Below are 26,315 nucleotides of genomic sequence, written 5' to 3'. Positions count from 1 at the left end.
CATTTTCTTAAGGTAACCCTCTAATTTTTTATCCATAGGATCTGAAAAAGCACAGCTATCCTCCACCGGGATAGTGGTACGCTTAGCAAAAGTAGAAACTGCTCCCTCCACCTTAGGGACCGTTTGCCATAAGTCCCGTGTGGTGGCGTCTATTGGAAACATCTTTCTAAATATTGGAGGGGGTGAGAACGGCACACCGGGTCTATCCCACTCCTTAGTAACAATTTCAGTTAATCTCTTAGGTATAGGAAAAACGTCAGTACTCGCCGGTACCGCAAAGTATTTATCCAACCTACACATTTTCTCTGGTATTGCAACAGTGTTACAATCGTTGAGAGCTGCTAAGACCTCCCCTAGTAATACACGGAGGTTTTCCAATTTAAATTTAAAATTTGAAATATCTGAATCCAATCTGTTTGGATCAGAACCGTCACCTACAGAATGAAGCTCTCCGTCCTCATGCTCTGCAAGCTGTGACGCAGTATCAGACATGGCCCTAGAATTATCAGCGCACTCTGTTCTCACCCCAGAGTGATCACGCTTGCCTCTTAGTTCTGGTAATTTAGCCAAAACTTCAGTCATAACAGTAGCCATATCTTGTAATGTTATCTGTAATGGCTGCCCAGATGTACTAGGCGCCATAATATCACGCACCTCCCGGGCGGGAGATGCAGGTACTGACACGTGAGGCGAGTTAGTCGGCATAACTCTCCCCTCGCTGTTTGGTGAAATTTGTTCAATTTGTACAGATTGGCTTTTATTTAAAGTAGCATCAATACAGTTAGTACATAAATTTCTATTGGGCTCCACCTTGGCATTGGAACAAATGACACAGGTATCTTCCTCTGAATCAGACATGTTTAACACACTAGCAATAAACATGCAACTCGGTTACAATTTTATTTAATAAAAACGTACTGTGCCTCAAGAAGCACTAAACGATTAAATGACAGTTGAAATAATGAACTGAAAAACAGTTATAGCATCACTCTTAACAAACAACACAACTTTTTAGCAAAGGTTTGTTCCCATTAGTAAAATAACACTAATTAAATTTTAAACATAAAAATTACAGAGCAACGTTTTAAATCACAGTCACTATATAAGTCTCACAGCTCTGCTGAGAGAATCTACCTCCCTTCAAAGAAGTTTGAAGACCCCTGAGTTCTGTTAGAGATGAACCGGATCATGCAGAAAAACTGACTGGAAATTTTTGATGCGTAGCAAAGAGCGCCAAAAACGGCCCCTCCCTCTCACACACAGCAGTGAGAGAGAAACGAAACTGTCATAATTAACACAAGCAAACTGCCAAGTGGAAAAATAATGCCCAAATATTTATTCACTCAGTACCTCATTAATGCAAACGATTCTACATTCCAGCAAAAACGTTTAACATGAAAAATACCTAATAAAAGGTTTAATGTACTTTTACAGAGTAATTCCGGTGTAATACCATCCCCAGAATACTAAAGTGTAAAGCATACATACATGTTCATTATAACGGTATGGCAGGATTTTTTCATCAATTCCATTCAGAAAATAAAAACTGCTACATACCTCAATGCAGATTCAACTGCCCGCTGTCCCCTGATCTGAAGTTTTTACCTCCCTCAGATGGCCGAGAAACAGCAATATGATGTTAACTACTCCGGTTAAAATCATAAGAAAAACTCTGGTAGATTCTTCTTCAAACTCTGCCAGAGAGGTAATAACACGCTCCGGTGCTATTGTAAAATAACAAACTTTTGATTGAAGTTCTAAAAACTAAGTATAATCACCATAGTCCTCTCACACCTCCTATCTAGTCTTTGGGTGCAAGAGAATGACTGGGGGTGACGTAGAGGGGAGGAGCTATATAGCAACTCTGCTGGGTGAATCCTCTTGCACTTCCTGTAGGGGAGCAGATAATATCCCAGAAGTAATGATGACCCGTGGACTGATCACACATAACAGAAGAAATAACTCTCTCAGAAACCCCTCTCTTGGCTAGGACTAAGTGTTCAATATCCACTAAGAGAATCTAGACAATGATGAACAAAGAAACCTTGGTCAGCAGATCCCTGCGACAAGGTAACTTCCACGGAGGAGATGATGACATCCCCACTATATCTGCAAACCCTATCCTTTGCGGCCAAGACGCACTGACGCCTTCTTGACTCAAGACACTACACTAGGAAGTAGTGGTAACGGCCAGAAAGGATAAAGTAGATTGAACCTCCAAGGCACCGCTAATGCATCTGTTAACTCCGCCTGAGGATCCCTGTACCTCGACCCATACCTGGGTAGCTTGGTATTGAGAAGTCATAAGATCTTCCTCTATCAAATCTCTGCAATCACTCAGAATGAAGAGACCATTCCCCTGGATGCAAGGATTGACTGCTGAGGAAATCCGCTTCCCAGTTGTCCACACCCGGAATGTGGATCGCTGACAGCGAACAAATGTGGGTCTCCCCCACACCAGAATCCGAGATACTTCCCTCATAACTAGGGAGCTTCCTGTTCCAACCCTGATGGTTGATGTAAGCCACAGAGGAAATATTATCTGATTGAAAACTGAATAACCGGGACAAACCCAGCAGAGGCCAAGCCTTCAGAGCATTGTACATTGCCTGAAGATCCAAAATGAGGTCAGGAGAGAGCTTTACCTCCTGAGACCATAGGCCCTGTGCCTTCCTGGCACTCCAAACAGCTCCCCATCCTGACAGACTCGCAACCATAGTCACAATCACCCAGGATGGTCTTAAGACGGACGTAGCTCAGGACAAGTGATCTGGATAGAACCACTAAGAGAGCGATTTTCTCTCTCGTTTGTCCAGAGAATCTGTTGAGACAGAACCGAATGATCGTCATTCCACTCCTTCAGCATGCGCAGTTACAACAGTCTGAGGTAAAACCTGGCAAGGGAAATGATGTCCATGCTGGACACCATGAGACCAAGCACCTCCATACACCGAGCCACAGATGGACTTAAGGAGATCTGGAGGGCAAGACGTGTTGAAGCTAGCTTGCAACGTCTCTGGTCTGATATATAATATATAAATATTCTCATGCCTATGGAGACTATTAGAGTACCCGTGATTCGACCCTGGTACTTGACACAAGAGAACTCTCTCTAGATTATCTTCCATCCATGGGAATGAAGAAGACAGGAGAGATTCCGAATGGTCCACTCTTTGGAAAAATTTCTTGAAGCCGTAGCTAGACCAAACGGAAGGGCAATACACTGGAAGTGCTGGTCCAGGAATGCAACCTTTAGGAACTGGAAGTGGTCCTAGAGGATTGGTATGTGAAGGGAGCATCCTTCAGATCTATCGTGGTCATGAACTACCCCTCTCAAACGAGGGGAAGAATGGCCCTTATTGTCTCCATCTTGAACGAGGGGACATATAAAAACTTGCTTAAGCACTTTAGGTCCAGAATCCTCCTTTTTAGGGACCACAAAAAGGTTTGAATAGCATCCCAAACCCCTCACTGCGATAGGCACTGGGACAATAACTCCTAAGAGGACAAATCCTGTACACGCCCCAGGAAGACAGAAGGAATCTGCCCTTGGGTGGCTGAGACTTAATACCTATCTAGAAACCTTGAGCTATGACCTCCAGGACCCATGGATCCTGCACGTCCCTGCACTAAGTGAATGAAAAGAGCGACATACATGCCCCTTACATGATCCAGAAGAGGACAGGGGACCGCCCATTCATGCCGACATAGACTCAGCGGGCTTCTTGCTCTGCTTGGATTTATCCAGGACTGAGCCGGTTTCCAAGAGTTCTTGGTTTGCTCTGACTTAGCGGAGGACAGCTGACATGGGCTTTATCAGAATGAACAGAACGACAATCGTCCCTTATACTAGTTCATATACTCTTGCGGTAGGAGGGCACCCTTGCCCCCTGTAACCATGGAGATAATTGAGTCCAGGCCTGGACCAAACAAAATCATTCCCTTCAAGGGGAGGAAGAAGTCTAGACTTAAAAGTCATATCCGCAGACCATGACTTCAGTCAGAGCCCAACGGGCTTGAACAGAAAAAGCTGAAGCCATAGCATTCAAGGGAAAAATCTGCACACAGATAAAAGAATTAGCAACCCTTAAGGCCGTAAATCTTTCCTGAGGAACGTCGAGAGGACCCACCACCTCGATCAAATCCTATAGGGAGTCACACCAGTAGGTAGTTTCTCCAGCAACCGCGGCAACAGCCGCCTCCGGTTGAAACAAATATCCCGTTTGTTGAAACATCTTTCTTAACAGAATTTCCATCTCTTATCCATGGGCTCTTCAAAGAAGAACTATCCTCAAGTGGGATAGTAGTACGTTTTAGCAAAAGGTGAAGATAACGCCATCTCATATAGGGACGGAACCTCACAACTCCATTGAGAGACGAGGACCGGGAACAAATTGTTAACGGGAGAAGAGGGGGAAAAAGGAATCCAATTCTGTCCCCTTCATTCTTAATAATGTTCGCCATCTAACAGGAGCAGGGAAAGAAAGGCACCATCCTGTCCTCAAACTCTATTCAATTTAGGAATTAAAGGTTCATCAGGCAATATGACCTCTGGAACCTCTGAATTCGCCAAAACCTTCCTTTAGAAGAAAGCGCAAATTCCTAAAACTAAAGTCTGGTTCCTCCGCAGCTGGAGGTTTAGAGGCAGCAGACTCCGACCCAGAACGTTCATACTTTAAAGTCTCAGAAAGAACTTCATCCTCGGATAACGCTATCAGTTAAATCCAAAAAATGATTTGATGTACTCTGAGAAGGAGTGCAATATGTAACCTTTCACTTGCGCTTAGCAGGGCAAAGTAAAGCATTAAAAGCCGCAGACTCGCTGTCTGAACTGCGCAGTAAAGTCAGGTGAAAAAAAGCCCCCTCCAGATGGCAGCAATGCTATGGGAAAAATGCATGTGTATTGAGATAATGTAGGGTACGCACCTCACTGGACGACTCTGTGGTATCAAACATGTTTGATATCACCTTATCAAGGCATATGGAACATAGCTGAGAGGGGGAACTAGGGCCTCCTTCCCATATAAACAGGAATTACTCTTAAGGAATAGAGGGAGTTCCCTCTAAAATAACAGAATCCTCCATCGCTAGTGCAATTACCGGAGAACTAGAGAAATAAAACATCTTATTTTATTCAAAAAAACGGCACCGTTATACCCTAATGGCTGGGGCACTCACCACCTCCTATGACCCAGACAGTACAGAGATTTATGACTACTCTCTGGTAGACACCCGGTCAGGAAAGAGGGAATGAATCACATAGTGCACAATGCAGGACCTGCTATGAGAGAAAGCGCGCCAAGCTTGTAAGCTGCATGGCTCTCAAAGTGAAAGTGAAACCTGTATATTCCATAACAGCCTATGAGCCCATAACATCTCACATATAAAGCAGCATAAAATCAAACAAACATATAAGATTATTATTCCCCGCTGTTCAATAATCCCCCTAAGGAGATATTAAACCTGGATTCTATACAGATAAAAGGAGTCACACTGTGACCATGTCTTCTTGCGTTATCATACATGTATAAAATATGAAACGATCTTACCAGAATCCACGCTGTGGAACAGGAACACAGCCCTTCAAGTGTGACAGATAGTAGCATCGCTTCTGACACGGACTTGAGTGAAGAAAGCAGGAAGCGAAACTTGTCAACGCTGATTGCCTATGGAGCTGTTAATATGTCGGGATGGTTTTGCAGAAAGACTCTCCCTGCATCTCCAGACTCTAACTTTCGTCCATGCTCTCACTGAGAGGCTGACAGGACTACTTAAAACTCCAGTCCCATCTTGAAGAGTACTACCCTCCATAAGAGACTACTCCGAAATCTTCTAACACTTCTCTGCCAACCTCCTGAGACGAAAGGCAAAGAATTACTGGGGTTATGAGGAAGTGGGGCGGTATTTAAGCCTTTGGCTGGGTGTCTTTGCCTCCTCCTGGTGGGCAGGTTCAGTATTTCCCAAAAGTAAGGAATGCAGCTGTGGACTCTTCCCATATTAAGATGGAAAGGCAGTCCTCTTTTCTGTTCTTGTAGAAAGTCTGGAGAGTAGGAATCTGCCCCTGGGTGGATGAGATTTGAATCCTATCCGGTATCCCTGAGATAGGACCTCCAGAACCCTAGGATCCTGAAACCATGCTTCTGAGAAAAGCGACAATCTGCCCCCTACTCTATCCGATCCCGGATCGGGGACTGCCCCTTCATGCCGATTTGTTCTCGGCAGGCTTATTTGTCCGTTTGGACTTATTCCAGGACTGAGTCAGCTTCCAAGTACTCTTGGGCTGCTTGGGCTTGGATGAAGGTTGAGATCGCTGGGACTTGTCCGAACGAAAGGAACGAAAATTTGATGATTGCCTTCCCTTAGGTCTGTTCTTCTTATCCTGTGGTAGGAAGGCAACTTTCCCTCCAGTAACCAGGGAAATAATGGAGTCCAGTCCTGGACCGAATATTTTCCCCTTGAAGGGAAAGGAGTCTGGATTTAGAAGTCATATCCGCAGACCAAGATTTCAAACAGAAAGCTCGGCAGGCTAGGACCGTGAAACCGGAAGCCTTTGCATTTAGGCATATAATCTGCATATTCGCATAAAAAATTAAGGAGTTAGCAATTCTCAGAGCCTTAATTCTCTCCTGAATATCTTCAAGGGGAGATTCCACCTCAATAAGTTCAGACAGAGTCGCACCTGTAAGTAGCTGCTCCAGCAACAGCGGCTACAGCTGCCGGCGGTTGGAATAAAAGTCCTGTGTGTTGGAACATTTTCCTCAAGAAAGTTTCCAACTTTTTGTCCATAGGCTCACTAAAAGAAGAACTATCCTCAAGAGGGATAGTAGTACGCTTAGCGAGCGTCTAAATAGCGCCATCCGCCATAGGGATGGAACCCCACAGTTCCAATAGAGTCAGGGACTGGAAAAGGAAGTTCCGATTCTTTCCCATTCTTTACTAATAATATTCGCCATACGAATTGGTACAGGGAAAGTCTGTGGGACCTTTCTGTCTTCATAAACCTGTCTAACTTAGGGATCTTAGGTTCTTCAGGTAGCTTAGCCTCTGGAACCTCTAAAGTGGACAGGACCTCCTTTAGCAAAAAATGCAAATGTTCAATTTTAAATCTAAAGGAGGGTTCCTCCGCTAGAGGACATTTAGTAACGGAAGACTCTGAGTCATAAAGTTCACCCTCTGAAGCTACAGAGGTTAACTCATCCTCGGATAGCTGGGACATACAAACTAGATCCGACAGAAATTTAGATGACTAAGTCAGGAGAACTATGTTTGACCTTTCTCTTGCTTGTTTCCCAGAGAAAGGTAGGGCACTCAGGGCCGCAGGCACCGCCGATTGAAGCTGCGTGGTAAAGTCCTCAGAAAAAAGGCCCCCTCTAGATGGAGAATTAGTTGTGCCGAGGGGGACTGCATGTGAAGCGGTTTGAGTAGAAAGGGTAGTAATCTCTCGGGACATAGAATCCTGATAGGTTGATGGCTCAGAGGGACTAACTGCGCTATGTGTATAAGCAGACTAAGCTTCCTTTTTAGACTTTAAAACAGTGCCTAGGCAAAAGGAACAAACTTGAGCAGGCGGGCAAACCATAGCCTCCTCACAATATAAACAGGTATTATTATTCATAACAGAAGGAGCGGAACCTTCTAATGTAGTATCAGAGTCCTCCACAGATGGAATAAAAAAACTGAACAAATGGCTGGGGCACTCACCACCTCCTAGACCTAGACAGGCTAAGAGTGAAAATGCACTCCTCAAGGAGCGATGTCTGCAGCAGGACCGTAAGGAAGTGAAAGAGACCGCACCCGGTCACGTGGTGCGCAAGGCAGGACATCCCCTGCTATGAAAAAGGGTGCTAAGCTAATATAAACTGCGCAACTCCTTTAAAATTTGGTAGCCTGGAAATCATGATTCAGGATATTTGTTCAAAAACTAAAGTGAAACCTGTTTGTTTCAAGCCAAAAGTACACAGTCTTATGAGCCCAAACCCTCACAAAGTGAAAGCAATACAAAACTGTTCCAATCTACTTGAAGGAAATAATAACCCTTGATCCTATTGAGGTATTAATCCCTGCTATATATAATAAAGCGGTCTTACCCTCTAGGATCCACGCTGTGGAACAGATACAGCCTCTCGAGTGTGACAGTGTTGCAGTGACGCTCTGACAGGGACCTGAGTGTGTAATGGCAAGCTGTGAAACTCGTCAACACTGATTGCTCAGGAGCTGTTAGCGACAGTCTGGATGGGTTCGCAGAAAAACTTTCCCTGCATCTCCAGACTCTAACTTTCATCAATACTCTCACCGAGAGGTTGACATGATTACTTAAAACTCCAGTCCTCGAAATGAAGGGAACATACCCATTACAGGACTATCCAAAATCTTCTGACACTTCTCTGCCATCCTCCTCTAGTGATGAAAGGCAAAGAATGACTAAGAGCATAGGGAAAGTGGGAGGGATATTTAAGCCTTTGGCTGGGGTGTCTTTGCCTCCTCCTGGTGGCCAGGTGTTGTATTTCCCAACAGTAAGGAATGAAGTTGTGGACTCTCCCTGCTTTATGGAAAGAAATTTACTGCTTATTTAAAATTCAGAGTAGGTGTTAAATCATAGTCTTTTTATTATGCACGTATTAAATATGCAATTCTACTGCACTGAATATTACAGTCTAAATTAAATTTCCAAGATTCATATAGAAGCATGAAGAGACTTTTCAATTTACGTCACACACAATTACATATAATCCTCTTGGCATTGACCGACCAGGTCACTGTAGTGCATTGCTTATCTGATGCTGACTTTATCCTTTGCAGAGGTTAAATTCAAATCCAGAGCAGAAATGCACTACTGGGAGCTACCTGTACACACCTGGTGAGCCAATGACAAGACGCATACACGTGTAACCTCCAATCACCAGCTAGCTCCCAATAGTGCACCGCTGTTCTTGAGCCTACCTAGGTATGTTTTTTTATTTTGTTTTTACCAAATCATACAAAGACAAAAGTAGAAATAACTGAAGTAAATTGAAATGTCTAGAAATTGCATGAACCATGAAGGTTTAATTTTGACTTTCGTATCCCTTTAAATTATGCATAAAAGAATAGCAATTTTTGTGCCTTTTTTAAGATAGTAAATTGATGATTAAAAAAGTAATTTAGCGACAGAGCAGCTATAACACCCTGTGTCATCATGTTACACAATAAAACTGTCAGGAAATAAATACAAAACTGTTTCAGGCACTATCACTATATGCTGGATGTGTAGTAGAGTATAGAAAAGGTTACGCAAACTTTACTCAACACAGTCACGTAAGTAACTGCAAGTAGCAGTTAACATGTTACTCATGTGGAAATTCTGTGTAAAGATAACAAAGCAGCGTGGATAAAATCAATGATTAAAAAAAATACATTTTTATTTAAATCTGATTTTTTTTTTTATTTAAATCTGATTTTTATTTTTTTTTACTATTTAAATAGGATTTTTTTTTATAAAAAAAATGCTTTTTTATTAAAAATGTATCTAAACATAGTTTCTATTTAAGATACATTATAATTTAAAAGGTTATTCATCCTGAAATATAGAATGTTTTTAATTATATAGCAAGATGCTGCATATCCATGGTTGTAATATTTACTTTTTTTTTTTTTTTTTAAATGAATTCCAGCAATCCATTAATAATGTTATGGTCTCCCAGAAGTTTCTGTCAGATTATTTTGGGCAATTTTTCTATCTTGAAAATGTTGTTACATATTACTGGTTTTGTAGTTCTCAAAACTGTGAATCTGTGTCTGAAGAGAGTTGAGAAATAGATCTTAAAAGGGACATAATCATGAAAGAAAACTTTTAGGTTTCAGATAGAACATACCAATTTCAGATTTACTTCTATTATAAAATTTGCTTCATTCTTTTGGCATCCTTTGTTGAAGGAGAGACATGTTCTACAGAGGCGAAGCAGCTAGCTCACAGTAGTGCATTGCTTCTGAGCCTTTGTATGCTTTTCAATAATGGATACCAAGAGAATTAAGAAAATTAGATAAGAAAGTAAAATTGTTAAAAATCGAATGGTTTTTTGAATCATTAAAGTTTCATTTTGACTTTAATGCTCCTTTAAAACCATTGATTTGTGTGCAAAATTATCTATGTATGCAGAATCAACACATACTAAGTTTCAAGAACATCAATGAAGAGAAGATTGAAATGGAATAGATCTGCACAAGGACCTAAGTGTGAGAAGGCAGGGGAAAGCATGAAAAATTAAAACAAATTATGCTTACCTGATAATTTCATTTTCTTCTGAAGGGAAGAGTCCACAGCTGCATTCATTACTTTTGGTAAATACAGAACCTGACCACCAGGAGGAGGCAAAGACACCTCAGCCAAAGGCTTAAATACCTCTCCCACTTCCCTCATCCCCCAGTCATTCTGCCGAGGGAACATGGAACAGTAGGAGAAATATCAGGGTGAAAAAGGGGGCCAGAAGAACAAAAAATTACAGCTGCCTCATAGATAAAAAACACAGGCGGGAGCTGTGGACTCTTCCGTTCAGAAGAAAATGAAATTATCAGGTAAGCATAATTTATATTTTTCTTCTTAAAAGGGAAGAGTCTACAGCTGCATTCATTACTTTTGGGGAAAGAATACCCAAGCTAGAGAACATTGAATGCAACAAAGGGTGGGTACCAAAGGCTGCCCCTTCGTAAGGCACCACAGCCTGATTACTCAACACCCTAAAAAGTATAGACAACACAGGTGAAAACCCGAAGCCCAGTTAACTGAACATTAGTTACACCGCCAGCAAAGCCGAACTAAAAACCACTCAGTCCCAGAGTCCGTCAAGCTCAACCAACCTCCGAGGAGTCAGCGCCTCGGATCACGACTCCCATGAAGGTACCCGGCTAAGACAAGGACCGCTATCTGCCCCGAAAAAGGAGAACGGATTCTCAGGAAAAATCCAAAGGATCATTCCTCTCTGCAGAACACAGAACAACCCAAGGTTGTTGTACAATAGCATGCCCATGGAGACAAACTCCCTAGAAACACAAGGATCAAAGAAAAAAAGAAATCCCTCTACACAGGGAAATATGTCCCAAAAGGACTCGAGGAACATCCTCATATCCCTGACCCTGTACCATACCCTAAGGTACTCCAGGAAAACCATGAGTTCCCCGTTGCCTCATATTAGATCTAGACCTGCAAGCGGCAGAAACAGCAGAAATCGGATAACTATTCTAGCAGCTAGTAAAGAGTTCTAATATTGGGCTCCAAGGAGCGCCCCCTTCCAGCACCGAACGCCAGTGGAAAAGAGGAGGACATCCAAGACCTCCCACAAAGGAGAGAACAGACTCTAGAGAAAACGGCTAACCCTGCATAGAGTAACCGACCCCCCAATCTTCCCTCTAGAACAATGGTCCCAGCCCAAAGACTAGTCAAGACCAAAGACAAGAATCACAGACTTCCGGAAGAGAAAGGAAGGGTCAACATAGGAACAAAGCCCCCGTTTAGACCGCTGACCGTTACAACAAACGGTATGCTACCATGAGTCAGGATAGACATTTTGCTCGGGTACGAAACCCTCTACACGGCTGTCTTCTCTAACACCAAGGAACACTTCCCAAGGGAAGAAGCCCTCAGACCCTCAGCATCCATATATCAGAATCCAACATATAGCCGGAGCCCTATAGGGATCAAACCCTCATCCTCCCGTTGCAGGAACGGAGGAACCAGTCACTGCAATTCCTCTTCCATGATTCTGGAACGCAAGAAGGGAAAAGACCCTTACAAGGCAAGATCCACAGAAGAGAAGGGAAATAAAGTACGGAAACCTACCATAGAGGCGAGACCCCTCGGCCATATCGCCAACCCAGGTAAGGATACTTGGAGTCTATAGGAACAGCGTAAATGCGCCAGAAGACTAGTAGGGAACCATCAGATGGACCTAAAGCCTAAGCCACAAAAAACGAGGCATCTCTCACAGAGCCCCAGCCTCTACGGAGAGAGGCTTGCGGGACCACGGACATCTAGTGTGAGATCGAACTGTCCACACCCATCCAAGGAGAGACACGGACCTGGGTCAGGGTCCTCGAAAAAGGAATCAAATGAAGATCGAACTTCCAGAGGAACCCTAAGCTGCCTCCTACAAGGAGGAACGCACCTCTAAGGTCCGTAGACTTGGCGATCTAGCAATAGCCTCAAACCCAAGAGTCATAAAGGATTTCCTTAACGGTCTAAGATCGAGCACCCAGGGCACTTGGATCAAACAGAATCTCGTAGGCAAGTGTCAATACGTGCTACACACAGGCAAGGGAGCAACCAACACCCAAAGGCAAATGAGAACCCAGTACCCTGCTCGCCATCCGAACTTAAGGCACCGCCCATGAAGCCCCCAATGGAGCATCAAGGATAAATGGTCAACTACCTGACCCCAGAAGGGTGGCTCTCCGTAACCAACCTCACCCCTTCACTGACAAGCCCCAAAGCTAGAGTTGCAACAAGGACGGAAATACACCCGAACATCGAAACCATGGTCAGACGAAGGGTAATGGAAGAGACAACAGCCAGAGATCTATCTTCCAAAATCTTCTTTAGGCAGGCAACAGCTGAAGCTTTGTAGCTCCCCACAGAATGCAGGGAACCCCTGCACACCAACTCCTAGAGTAACACAACTCTGAGCAGAGAAAGAATATGCCCGCGCATCCCGACCATATGATCCACCCAAAGCGGGAAGGAAGGAAACTCTGCCACCGCAATAAAATGCTTAATAGGTTAAAGAGTCAGCGTCTGGAAAACCTTGAGTGAAAATGCAAATTATTAATCACTTGGCACACCAGACCACACAGGTCACACACATCTCCCACTCCAAGAATGGAATAAAATGGAATAACGGTTGTGAGTCCCCAGGGACCTGAAGAACCATGATGATGTCTGCAAAAACAGATCCATATCCCAGGCTAGAAGCCCGACCAGCCAACCTAGATTGGAGTCCATAGAATAGGCCAAGAAACATTCAAATCCAGCAGGATTAATCAGCACCATGAGGGTGACATGAACCCTGGTAACAGCCGAAAAAATTATCCGACCAGTACCAGCCTGGTATAGGGACACTCTAGAACTGCCCAAGGTCCAAGAAAATTCGTCCCGAAGGATCGATAAATGAACTAGAAAAACAATTCTATTATTCAACAAGTGCGCAACTTCCGAGAAAGTGCCCACGTGACCTAAGTCGCAAGTATCGGTTCCAGAGAAGAACGTTCATAAAAACGAAATTCTAACAGACACAAGCTTAAGAAAAAACAGATTAAACACATCCATCCAGATCAAAAAATAAAATGAAGGCAGCACCCATCGGGTGAACGCCCAAGGTGAAATTAGGAAGACAACGGAACCAGCAGATTAAAAACCCCATTTACCTAAGCTCAGAACTGGAACCGAAAAACAAAGTAAAAGAAAAACGGCGACGTTAAGGAGATTGGCTTCATCCCCAGACGTCATTTCCATTTTGCCATCAAGCTTCTAAGGCCTCGGATCCCTCGGCCCGTTTGGACTGGGTTCCTCCAACAGTGCCAAAGCATGTCTTAAAAGAACACAAAGGCGAGCCAGCCGATAACGGAAGGCAAAATCATCATGGGGGATGAGGGAAGTGGGGGAGGTATTTAAGCCTTTGGCTGGGGTGTCTTTGCCTCCTCCTGGTGGCCAGGTTCTGTATTTCCCAAAAGTAATGAATGCAGCTGTGGACTCTTCCCTTTTAAGAAGAAAATATGCTATTGTTTTAGTTAAATGAAACTATTTAAATTGTTATTATTAAGGTAAATTCTAGAAATTATAATGGTTTTCACTCCCACTTAGAAGGTGGAGAGCATTCTACAGAACAGAGAACCCTGATACTCCTGTGTGATGCACAGTGATTGGTTGATGATATAAGTGCTCCTTTATACCTGTCTCTTGGCCACTGTAATGGAAGATAAACAACAGTCAAGAAATTAAAAGGGTGTGTTTTGGGACTGCAAAACAATGTATATTTTTTATATATGTATAAAATGGAAGGTATTAAATACGTTGAAACATATTTGTTGTGATGCAGCAAATCATTTCTAATGCATAAGTATAAAAAAAAAATAGAACTATATGGGACATACAATAAAGAGAAACATGACAGATGACAACAATGACAGATGACTGATGAGGAATGGTCATGACCCTACCCCTCTCTCTGACCTTGTCGACTCTCTCCAGACTGGAGTGCAGCTGCTTCTGGATGCTATAGAGTGTAGAGAGAGGAAGACCCTCCAGCTCATGCAGAGAGTTGTGTAGCTTGGAGTCCTGTCCCACAGGGATCCTCTCCAGATCCTCTTGCAAGGATTTCAGCTGACGTTCTAACTCGTCTCTCTGTTCCCGGGCAAGCTCGCACTCCATGGTTGCTGCTGTGGCTCGTTCGTTGGCTTCTTCCGCTTCCTTCTTCCAGGCATCGCAGGCCTGAGAGCAGGTGGGCAATGAGTGAGCAGACATCAAGGCAGATACACCTGTCTCCCTTCCTAATGTTAAAGGGTAGTGGATTTATTGAATCACCTTACACCAGAAGTGGCAGAGACTACTACAGATATGGAAATAAATGGCGGGAGCATACATTTGACTGAATTTGGGAAAGAGTCAGTGGTTTTACAAGACAAAAGGTCAGATATACCTATGTCCTTAGATTAGTCTCTAAACTGGCCCTTGTGTCTAAAGTATAACCCTCCTTCCCATCTATACACACTGTCTGTACCTGCTTTGCTTGTTTCCAGGAATCTTCCCATTGCTTAATTGTGTTGCTGGCGTCCTCCAGTTCCTGCCGCAGCCTTAACAATTCTGCTCCACCTGGTCCAGACATGAATGCAGGTGACGTGCCAGGAGAGTAGCTGCCAGAGACAAAGTGCTCCCATATGCTATTATTCATTCCATTCAGACCTGGAGGGACAATAGACACCCAGAATATGATAAATTTAAAGGGATGTCTTTGTGTAAAAATATAATGATTAAAGCCTGAATGCCCCCACACCCTTTCCAAAAGGTGTTGTCAAGGTATTTGAAATATTATTAAATAATATATAGAAGTATATTTATCTTTATTTAATAAATCTGTGGATGTGCACATGGTCTGTAGAACAAAGGATGATTTCTAAGAGATCTCCCACACTCATTATGTAAAGTTATGCTGAACACACAGGGGGGGACAATGGAACATTTGGCCTGCCCAATTTAATACAGTCACTTAGAGCAATGTTGGGGAAGTAATTTTGAAAGAGAACAGAGTTTGTGGTTTGAGACAGGACCAAAACCATTTGCTCCTTAATTAAAAATACAAGCTTCAGAGCATCCCTTACCCACATACAATTAATAAAAACATAAATGTCTAAGGCTGTTGATTTAAGAGATAATGAGATGGGAATTAGCAGACTGGAATCAGGATACCATTTGTCTTTCAAACTGAAAAGGTGTAATAGGATCTCAAAAGTAACATGTTTTATGAGAATTACAACATTTGCACTTATTTGCAGGGGACCCCATGTGGTGAGTGAGAGACAGGGAGTCTGGAATCTAGGGTTACTGAAGGAGCAGTAAAGAGGAATCTCAAAGACACATGCTAAGGTGTGAGGTTTACTAAACAGACAGCAAATAAAAAAAAAAATTCTGTTTGAATACATGCCCCAGAATATATTAAATATAGAAATTTGGGAAATTGTCTAATTCTCTATTATTACATGGGTATTTGCTAAGCTTGGGAGGTAACTGTTTTAGTCAGTCAAAAATGTTTAATAACCTCTGTATTGTTTATATTTTTCAGGCATATAATCTCAGATCTGCATGAAGAAGGTTGATACATCCTGGGCTTATTAGTAGTTAAATAGCAGAATATATATTATCCTATTGTTTAAGAGCACAGTTTAGAATTGTATTGCTTGGATGTTAAAAGATTTGTAAATAAGGTTGGTTTTAAAGATAAGCGTGTATGAACTTTGCATAACATATTTAAATAGTTTTCAAGTGCATATAATATTATTTCATTTCCTTTTATTGCAAATATATTTCAATATGTTTATGGATATTAACTAAATAAAAGAATTCAGATATTTATATTAATTGTATGGTCTAGTAGGTGCATGTTGATTAAGGGTTTCTATTTTTAAGGAAAATTATTATTTGTATTGTGATTATAACCCTGCCATAAGCTGATATATTATTTGGATAGCACTACTAAGATTTTCATAAATATACTGACAGTGTGATATACCATCTATATGTATATTCTGTTATGTTTTTGTCTATAAACTATAAAAGAAATCTATCATGTTACTGATGAAAAAGCACAATTTAAATTTAAGAAAAGTGCTGGAAAAATTGTGGCTGGCGAATTAAATAACATCGCCACACATTTACCAATAAAAAAAAATATATATATACGTTAGGTTTCTAAGTCTTGCCTTGAAGTTACCAATAACTTTTTAGACTTCCAATTTTTATTTTTTTTATTTGAGGTTCTTTTTCAAACAAACAGTTGGTAATTGTCAAGACATATTATAAAGGAAAATAAATTGTTACAATGTAGGTTAGCAAAATAAAAATAGCCCAAGTACACAATACAGTTAAATGGTAAATAACATATTAAATGCAGACATTAAACATTGTTCAAGCGTTACACCTGCCATAAGATTTATGCGGCCACTCTTGGACCACAAAGATGCTATTGTCATAAGGTAAGGCAGGTAAATAATGAATTGACAGGGCCAAACATGGGCCTCAAATGAAGAACCTCTTTTTTTTTCCTGTTTAGAACTATAGATAACAAGATATTGAATGAAACTATTATGTAGTAAACTAAGGTGTTCAACCCCAAATAAAACATAGAAAGACCCTCTTGGGTCTGGCAAAACATTGTAGGGATAGGGGTTGTTATAAGTATAGGTACTCAGGATTTAGGGTGCGGCATAGGAGAGATAAGCCGCGCATTTAACCCTCCTAAAAATAGGAGGTTTATTATGAAAGGAGGGGGGGGGGGGAGGTGATAATTGTTATGGACAGAGTATGTAGCCTAGGGACTGGCAAGAAATTGTACAGCTATATGCTAGCGCAGGTCCAGCCTGCGTCCGTAAACAGGGCATCTTGGAGTAAAGGAAATTTGCACATAGGATAGGTTTTTATAAGTAGTATGGTTACAGCACTCCTGTATATATAGTCGAATAAAACTAATATTGAAATCCCATGCATTTGTCGTGGTTATATAGCAATTGTAGATAAAATACTGGAAACATGTCCGGAACTATAACATAAAGCACAAAATAAGAACATTACTCATGTATATTAATTTGTATTATGGTGCAAAACTGTGTCCGAAACTATGCTATGGAGCTATACATTTGTAGAACATAGGCATCACGCCGCCCCGGCCGCTGGCAGCACAATGTCATGTACACAAACTGCAGACATAGAAGTATTGTGTGAGCGTGCTCCTTGGGCCGACTGCACCAGCCGGCTATACACCTCTCCTCTCCCTTGATGAGATGCCATGAGCAGCTCCGGGTGAGTGTCCTGGATAAAGATCATGGGGGGTAGTTATCAACGTGTCAACTTTCCTGCCTTCGCCGGCCCAATAAGCCCGCCTAAGCTCGCCTCACATCGCCGCCGCGGACCTGAAAAATTTCGCCTAAGTTATCAAATAAAGCTGTCAAAAGCCGCGGGGCGATGAGCAGCGGACTGTGAGAGTTATCACTCATTTGATCTTGCTGCTCTTCGGCTTTTTCCCAGCTTTATTGCTAGCCTGTCACTAAGCACTCACACTAACTACACTGTTCTACCCCCTATACCCGCGCCCCCGGAGCCCCCCGCAACTAAATAAAGTTATTAAACCCTAAACCGCCGCTCCTAGACCCTGCCGCAACTCTGATAAATGTATTAACCCCTAAACCGCCGCTCCTAGACCCTGCCGCAACTCTGATAAATGTATTAACCCCTAAACCGCCACTCCCGGACACCGCTGCCACCTACATTATACCTATTAACCCCTATCCTGCCCCCCCTACACCGTCGCCACCTATAATAAATTTATTAACCCCTATCCTGCCCCCACTACACCGCTGCCACTGTAATAAATTTATTAACCCCTAAACCTAAGTCTAACACTAACCCTAACACCCCCCTAACTTAAATATTAATTAAATAAATCTAAATAATATTTATATTATGAACTAAATTAATCCTATTTAAAACTAAATACTTGCCTTTAAAATAAACCCTAATATAGCTACAATATAAATAATAATTATATTCTAGCTATCTTAGGATTTTTATTTTACAGGCAAATTTCAATTTATTTTAACTAGGTACAATAGCTATTAAATAGTTATTAACTATTTAATATCTACCTAGCTAAAATAAAGAGAAATTAACCTGTAAAATAAAAACTAACCTAAGTTACAATTACACCTAACACTACACTATACTTTAATAATAAATTATTCCTATTTAAAACTAAATACTTACCTGTAAAATAAACCCTAAGACAGCTACAATGTAATTAATAATTACATTGTAGCTATTTTAGGAATTATATTTATTTTACAGGTAACTTTGTATTTATTTTAGCTAGTTAGAATAGTTATTAAATAGTTATTAACTATTTAATAACTACCTAGCTAAAAGAAATACAAAATCACCTGTAAAATAAATCCTAACCTAAGTTACAATTAAACCTAACACTACACTATCATTAAATAAATTAAATAAATTACCTACAAATAACTACAATTAAATACAATTACATAAACTAACTAAAGTACAAAAAATAAAAAAGCTAAGTTACAAAAAAAAAAAAAAAAATAGGTTACAAACATTTTACAAATATTACAACAATTTTAAGCTACTTACACCTAATCTAAGCCCCTTAATAAAATAACAAACCCCCCCCCAAAAATAAAAAAAATGCCCTACCCTATTCTAAATTAAAAAAGTTCAAAGCTCTTTTACCTTACCAGCCCTTAAAAGGGCCATTTGTGGGGCATGCCCCAAAGAATTCAGCTCTTTTGCCTGTTAAAGAAAAATACAACCCCCCCAACATTAAAACCCACCACCCACATACCCCTAATCTAACCCAAACCCCCCTTAAAATAACCTAACACTAATCCCCTGAAGATCATCCTACCTTTAGTCGTCTTCACTCAGCCGAGCAGCGATGGAACTGAAGAGGAGACCCGGACCGGCAGAAGTGATCCTCCAAGCGGCGCTGAAGAAATCTTCCATCCGATGAAGTGATCCTCCAAGCGGCGCTGAAAAAGTCTTCCATCCGGGCAATGTCATCTTCCAAGAGGCGCTGAAGAAGTCTTCTATCTGGGCGATGTCATCTTCCAAGCCGGGTCTTGAATCTTCATCCCGCCGACGCTGACATCCTTCTTTACCGACGGACTACCGACGAATGAAGGCTCCTTTAAGGGACGTCATCCAAGATGGCGTCCCTTCAATTCCGATTGGCTGATAGGATTCTATCAGCCAATCGTAATTAAGGTAGGAAAAATCTGATTGGCTGATTGAATCAGCCAATCAGATTCAAGTTCAATCCGATTGGCTGATCCAATCAGCCAATCAGATTGAACTCACATTCTATTGGCTGTTTCAATCCTTGTCACTGCTAGTTCTGGGTCTCTAGTTAATACGCTTGCAGCCTGTACCCTCGTGGATGCGCTGTGAGGTTTAGGTTGAGAGTAGATGGAATAAGCAGAAGCCTAAAACCATTTAGCAGGATGCTGTATGAAGGGATCCCATATGGACTTCAATAATGCTGTGTGTCCGTACAAAAAGCTATGATTTTACCCTAAATAAAAAGCCGGAGCTCCTGTATTGTACGTCCTGCTGCTTGGGTAGTTGGCTCCGCCCCCCTAGACTTCCAATTTGAGAGTTGTTCCGTTATTCTGGTTATAACTGAATTTTCAAACGGTATGGCCTGAACCAGATTTTCAGATAGTACTGGTTCAGAACCAGCAATCAGCTATCAAAAACAAAATTTATGCTTACCTGATAAATTATTTTCTTTAATAGCATGGAGAGTCCATGAATCCATTCAATTTCTAGTTTGAGTTCAACTCTTTTCCACCAGGAGGAGGCAAAGAACACCCCAGCAGAGCTGTTAAGTATCACTCCTACTTCCCATAAGTGGGGCCAAAGGACTATGGAAAGAGAAGATGACACAAGGGTATAGAGGTGCCTGATGTTTGAAAATAGACAAAAATCCATCTTAAAATTAAATTAATAATTTATCAGGTAAGCATAATTTTTGTTTTCTTTCCAATGGCATGGAGAGTCCACAAATCCATTCAATTACTAGTGGGAACCAATACCCAAGCTAGAGGACACAGAATGGAAGGGATGGAGAACAAGACAGGCGGACATAAACAGAAGGCACCACCGCTTGAAGAACTTTCCTCCCAAAGGAAGCCTCAGCTGAGGCAAAAAAAAAACATTGGATTTGTAAAAAAATTTAAAAGTATGTAACGAGATGGCCACCTTGCAGATCTGTTCCACAGAAGCCTCATTTTTAAAAGCCCAGAAAGAAGAGACAGCTCTAGTGGAATGAGCCATAATCCTCTCAGAGGCTGCTATCCAGCTGTCTCATAAGCCAACCGAATAACACTTCTCAACCACAAGGAAAAAGAAGAATTGGCCTTCTGGTCCCTACGATTACCAGATAATGCAACAAAAATGGCAGTAGATTGTAGAAAAACTCTAGTTGCTTGCAGATAGAACTTCAGAGCACGCAAAACATCCGGGTTATACAAAAGACTTTCCTTCTGAGAAGGATGAGGACAGAACGAAGGAACAACAATCTCCTGACTGATATTACGGTCCGACACCACCTTAGGAAGAAATCCCAACTTAGAACGAAGGTCCACCTTATCCGCATGAAAAATAAGGTAAAGGGATCACACTCCAGAGCCGAAAGCTCTGAAACTCTACGAGCCGAAGAAATAACAAGAAACAAAACTTTACAAGATAAAGGTTTAATATCAACAGAGTGGATAGGCTCAAACGGAGAATGTTGCAGAACCCTAATAACAAGATTAAGGCTCCATAGAGGAGCAACAGATTAAAATACAAGCCTGATTCTGACCAAGGTCTGAATAAAGGACAGAACATCTGGCAGGTCTGCCAAACGTTTATGCAAAGGAATCGACAAGGCAGAGATCTGACCCTTCAGAGTACTGACTGACAAGCCTTTCTCTAGACCCTCATGAAGAAAAGACAGAATGCAGCTCCACCCGACTCCAAGAGAATTACTTCCATACACACAGCCACTGATGGACGGACAGAGGACTGAAGTAAAAGACAAGTAGCAAGAAGCTTGGATTTTCTGACCTCCGTCAAGAAAATCTTCATGGAGATGGAGTCTATGAACGTCCCCAAAAAAACTTACCCTGGTATTTGGCACCAAGGAACTCTTCCAGATTCACCTTCCACCCATGGGAGCGTAGAATCGACAACAAAGAATCCGTATGTGATCTTGCTAAATGAAAAGATGGCGCCTGAACCAGGATATTGTCCAGGTACAGAGCCATTCCTTGAGATCTGACCACTGCCAAAAAAGCCCCTAGAACCTTGTAAATATTTGAGGGGTAGTGTCCTTGTGAATACAAACATGAAGTTACACGTCCTTCAGGTCGATGAACTGACCCTCATGAACCAAAGGGCGAATAGAACGAATACTCTCTAATTTTAAGGACAGAACCTTAAGAAATGTGTTGAGAAACTTGAGGTCTAAAATGGGTCGAAAAGTTATCTCTTTCTTGGGAACCACGAATAGATTGGCGGAACATAATAAAGGTTTCTATTCCAGAGGAACTGGGACAATCACTCCTAAAGAAGTGAGATCCTTTACACCGTTTAAGAAAGCCTCTCTCTTTATCTGGTTTGCAGATACTCTTGACAGGAGAAATCTGCCTCTGGGAGGACAACATATGAATCCTATTCTGTATCCCTGGAGACTACTTCTGCTACCCTAGGATCTGGGACATCGCAAATCCAAGCCTGCTGAAAGAAAAACAGAATTTATGCTTACCTGATAAATTACTTTCTCCAACGGTGTGTCCGGTCCACGGCGTCATCCTTACTTGTGGGATACTCTTCCCCAACAGGAAATGGCAAAGAGTCCCAGCAAAGCTGGTCACATGATCCCTCCTAGGCTCCGCCCACCCCAGTCATTCGACCGACGGACAGGAGGAAATATATATAGGAGAAACCATATGATACCGTGGTGACTGTAGTTAGAGAAAATAATTCATCAGACCTGATTAAAAAACCAGGGCGGGCCGTGGACCGGACACACCGTTGGAGAAAGTAATTTATCAGGTAAGCATAAATTCTGTTTTCTCCAACATTGGTGTGTCCGGTCCACGGCGTCATCCTTACTTGTGGGAACCAATACCAAAGCTTTAGGACACGGATGAAGGGAGGGAGCAAATCAGGTCACCTAAATGGAAGGCACCACGGCTTGCAAAACCTTTCTCCCAAAAATAGCCTCCGAAGAAGCAAAAGTATCAAATTTGTAAAATTTGGCAAAAGTGTGCAGTGAAGACCAAGTCGCTGCCTTACATATCTGGTCAACAGAAGCCTCGTTCTTGAAGGCCCATGTGGAAGCCACAGCCCTAGTGGAGTGAGCTGTGATTCTTTCAGGAGGCTGCCGTCCGGCAGTCTCATAAGCCAATCGGATAATGCTTTTAAGCCAAAAGGAAAGAGAGGTAGAAGTCGCTTTTTGACCTCTCCTTTTACCAGAATAAACAACAAACAAGGAAGATGTTTGTCTGAAATCTTTAGTAGCCTCTAAATAGAATTTTAGAGCACGGACTACGTCCAAATTGTGTAACAAACGTTCCTTCTTTGAAACTGGATTCGGACACAAAGAAGGTACAACTATCTCCTGGTTAATATTTTTGTTGGAAACAACTTTCGGAAGAAAACCAGGCTTAGTACGCAAAACCACCTTATCTGCATGGAACACCAGATAGGGCGGAGAACACTGCAGAGCAGATAACTCTGAAACTCTTCTAGCAGAAGAAATTGCAACCAAAAACAAAACTTTCCAAGATAATAACTTAATATCTACGGAATGTAAGGGTTCAAACGGAACCCCTTGAAGAACTGAAAGAACTAGATTTAGACTCCAGGGAGGAGTCAAAGGTCTGTAAACAGGCTTGATCCTAACCAGAGCCTGAACAAATGCTTGAACATCTGGCACAGCTGCCAGTCTTTTGTGAAGTAAAACAGATAAAGCAGAGATCTGTCCCTTCAGAGAACTTGCAGATAATCCTTTCTCCAAACCTTCTTGTAGAAAGGATAGAATCTTAGGAATTTTTATCTTGTTCCATGGGAATCCTTTAGATTCACACCAACAGATATATTTTTTCCATATTTTATGGTAAATTTTTCTAGTTACAGGCTTTCTAGCCTGAATCAGAGAATCTATTACAGAATCTGAAAACCCACGCTTTGATAAAATCAAGCGTTCAATCTCCAAGCCGTCAGTTGGAGGGAAACCAGATTCGGATGTTCGAATGGACCCTGAACAAGAAGGTCCTGTCTCAAAGGTAGCTTCCATGGTGGAGCCGATGACATATTCACCAGGTCTGCATACCAAGTCCTGCGTGGCCACGCAGGAGCTATCAAGATCACCGAGGCCCTCTCCTGATTGATCCTGGCTACCAGCCTGGGGATGAGAGGAAACGGTGGGAATACATAAGCTAGGTTGAAGGTCCAAGGTGCTACTAGTGCATCTACTAGGGTCGCCTTGGGATCCCTGGATCTGGACCCGTAGCAAGGAACCTTGAAGTTCTGACGAGACGCCATCAGATCCATGTCTGGAATGCCCCATAATTGAGTTATTTGGGCAAAGATTTCCGGATGGAGTTCCCACTCCCCCGGATGGAATGTCTGACGACTCAGAAAATCCGCTTCCCAATTTTCCACTCCTGGGATGTGGATCGCAGACAAGTGGCAGGAGTGATCCTCCGCCCACTGAATTATCTTGGTCACTTCTTTCATCGCCAGGGAAGTCCTTGTTCCCCCCTGATGATTGATATATGCAACGGTCGTCATGTTGTCTGACTGAAACCTTATGAATTTGGCCTTTGCTAGTTGAGGCCAAGCTCTGAGAGCATTGAATATCGCTCTCAGTTCCAGAATGTTTATCGGGAGAAGAGACTCTTCCCGAGACCATAGACCCTGAGCTTTCAGGGATTCCCAGACCGCGCCCCAGCCCACTAGGCTGGCGTCGGTCGTGACAATGACCCACTCTGGTCTGCGGAAGCTCATTCCCTGTGACAGATTTCCAGGGTCAGCCACCAACGGAGTGAATCTCTGGTCTTTTGATCTACTTGAATCGTCGGAGACAAGTCTGTATAATCCCCATTCCACTGTCTGAGCATGCACAGTTGTAATGGTCTTAGATGAATTCGTGCAAAAGGAACTATGTCCATTGTTGCAACCATCAATCCTATTACTTCCATGCACTGCGCTATGGAAGGACGAGGAACAGAATGAAGTACTTGACAAGAGCTTAGAAGTTTTGATTTTCTGACCTCTGTCAGAAAAATCCTCATTTCTAAGGAATCTATTATTGTTCCCAAGAAGGGAACTCTTGTTGACGGGGACAGAGAACTTTTTTCTTTGTTCACCTTCCATCCGTGAGATCTGAGAAAGGCTAGGACGATGTCCGTATGAGCCTTTGCTTTTGACAGGGACGACGCTTGAATCAGGATGTCGTCCAAATAAGGTACTACTGCAATGCCCCTCGGTCTTAGAACCGCTAGAAGGGACCCTAGTACCTTTGTGAAAATCCTTGGAGCAGTGGCTAATCCAAATGGAAGTGCCACAAACTGGTTATGCTTGTCCAGAAAAGCGAACCTTAGGAACTGATGATGTTCCTTGTGGATAGGAATATGTAGGTACGCATCCTTTAAATCCACAGTAGTCATAAATTGATTTTCCTGGATAGTAGGTAGGATCGTTCGAATAGTTTCCATTTTGAACGATGGTACCCTGAGAAATTTGTTTAGGATCTTTAGATCCAAAATTGGTCTGAATGTTCCCTCTTTTTTGGGAACTATGAACAGATTGGAATAAAATCCCATTCCTTGTTCTCTTATTGGAACTGGATGTATCACACCCATCTTTAACAGGTCTTCTACACAATGTAAGAATGCCTGTCTCTTTATTTGGTTTGAAGATAATTGAGACCTGTGGAACCTTCCCCTTGGGGGTAGTTCCTTGAATTCCAGGAGATAACCTTGAGAAACTATTTCTAGCGCCCAAGGATCCTGAACATCTCTTGCCCAAGCCTGAGCAAAGAGAGAAAGTCTGCCCCCCACTAGATCCGGTCCCGGATCGGGGGCTATCCCTTCATGCTGTTTTGGTAGCAGTGGTAGGCTTCTTGGCCTGCTTACCCTTGTTCCAGCCTTGCATTGGTTTCCAGGCTGGTTTGGGTTGTGAAGTATTACCCTCTTGCTTAGAGGATACAGAATTAGAGACTGGTCCGTTTCTGCGAAAGGGACGAAAATTAGGCTTATTATTAGCCTTAAAAGACCTATCCTGTGGGAGGGCGTGGCCCTTTCCCCCAGTGATATCTGAAATAATCTCTTTCAAATCAGGTCCAAATAATGTTTTACCTTTGAAAGGAATGTTAAGCAATTTTGTCTTGGAAGACACATCCGCTGACCAAGACTTTAGTCAAAGCACTCTGCGCGCCACGACAGCAAACCCTGAATTTTTCGCCGCTAATCTAGCTAATTGCAAAGCGGCATCTAAAACAAAAGAGTTAGCCAATTTAAGTGCTTGAACTCTGTCCATAACCTCCTCATACGAAGATTCTTTACTGAGCGATTTTTCTAGTTCCTCGAACCAGAAACACGCTGCCGTAGTGACAGGAACAATGCATGAAATTGGTTGTAGAAGGTAACCTTGCTGTACAAAAATCTTTTTAAGCAAACCCTCTAATTTCTTATCCATAGGATCTTTGAAAGCACAACTATCTTCGATAGGAATAGTAGTGCGTTTGTTTAGAGTAGAAACCGCCCCCTCGACCTTGGGGACTGTCTGCCATAAGTCCTTTCTGGGGTCGACTATAGGAAATAATTTCTTAAATATAGGGGGGGGGACAAAAGGTATGCCGGGCCTTTCCCACTCTTTATTTACTATGTCCGCCACCCGCTTGGGTATAGGAAAAGCGTCGGGGGGCACCGGAACCTCTAGGAACTTGTCCATCTTACATAATTTCTCTGGAATGACCAAATTGTCACAATCATCCAGAGTAGATAACACCTCC

General features: G+C 42.3%; 1 protein-coding gene across 3 annotated transcripts in view; it reads right to left on the bottom strand.

The window, feature by feature from the left end:
• Positions 1-26,315, bottom strand: part of UNK (unk zinc finger) — a 527,926-nt gene that overhangs the window by 136,387 nt on the left and 365,224 nt on the right. For 2 of the 3 annotated variants that reach the window (XM_053709109.1, XM_053709114.1), the window contains 2 exons: positions 14,745-14,926; positions 14,198-14,455 (listed from right to left, as the gene is read on the bottom strand). In XM_053709109.1, the coding sequence (XP_053565084.1) occupies positions 14,198-14,455; positions 14,745-14,926 (440 nt within the window). Of the gene's footprint in view, positions 1-14,184; positions 14,456-14,744; positions 14,927-26,315 lie in introns of all 3 variants that reach the window. The other variant, XM_053709121.1, reaches the window with a different exon arrangement.

Source organism: Bombina bombina, chromosome 1, assembly GCF_027579735.1.
Source record: "Bombina bombina isolate aBomBom1 chromosome 1, aBomBom1.pri, whole genome shotgun sequence".
Taxonomy (NCBI): domain Eukaryota; kingdom Metazoa; phylum Chordata; class Amphibia; order Anura; family Bombinatoridae; genus Bombina; species Bombina bombina.
The sequence above is the reverse complement of the archived record's forward strand: the minus strand, read 5'-3'. Positions and strand labels throughout refer to the sequence as shown.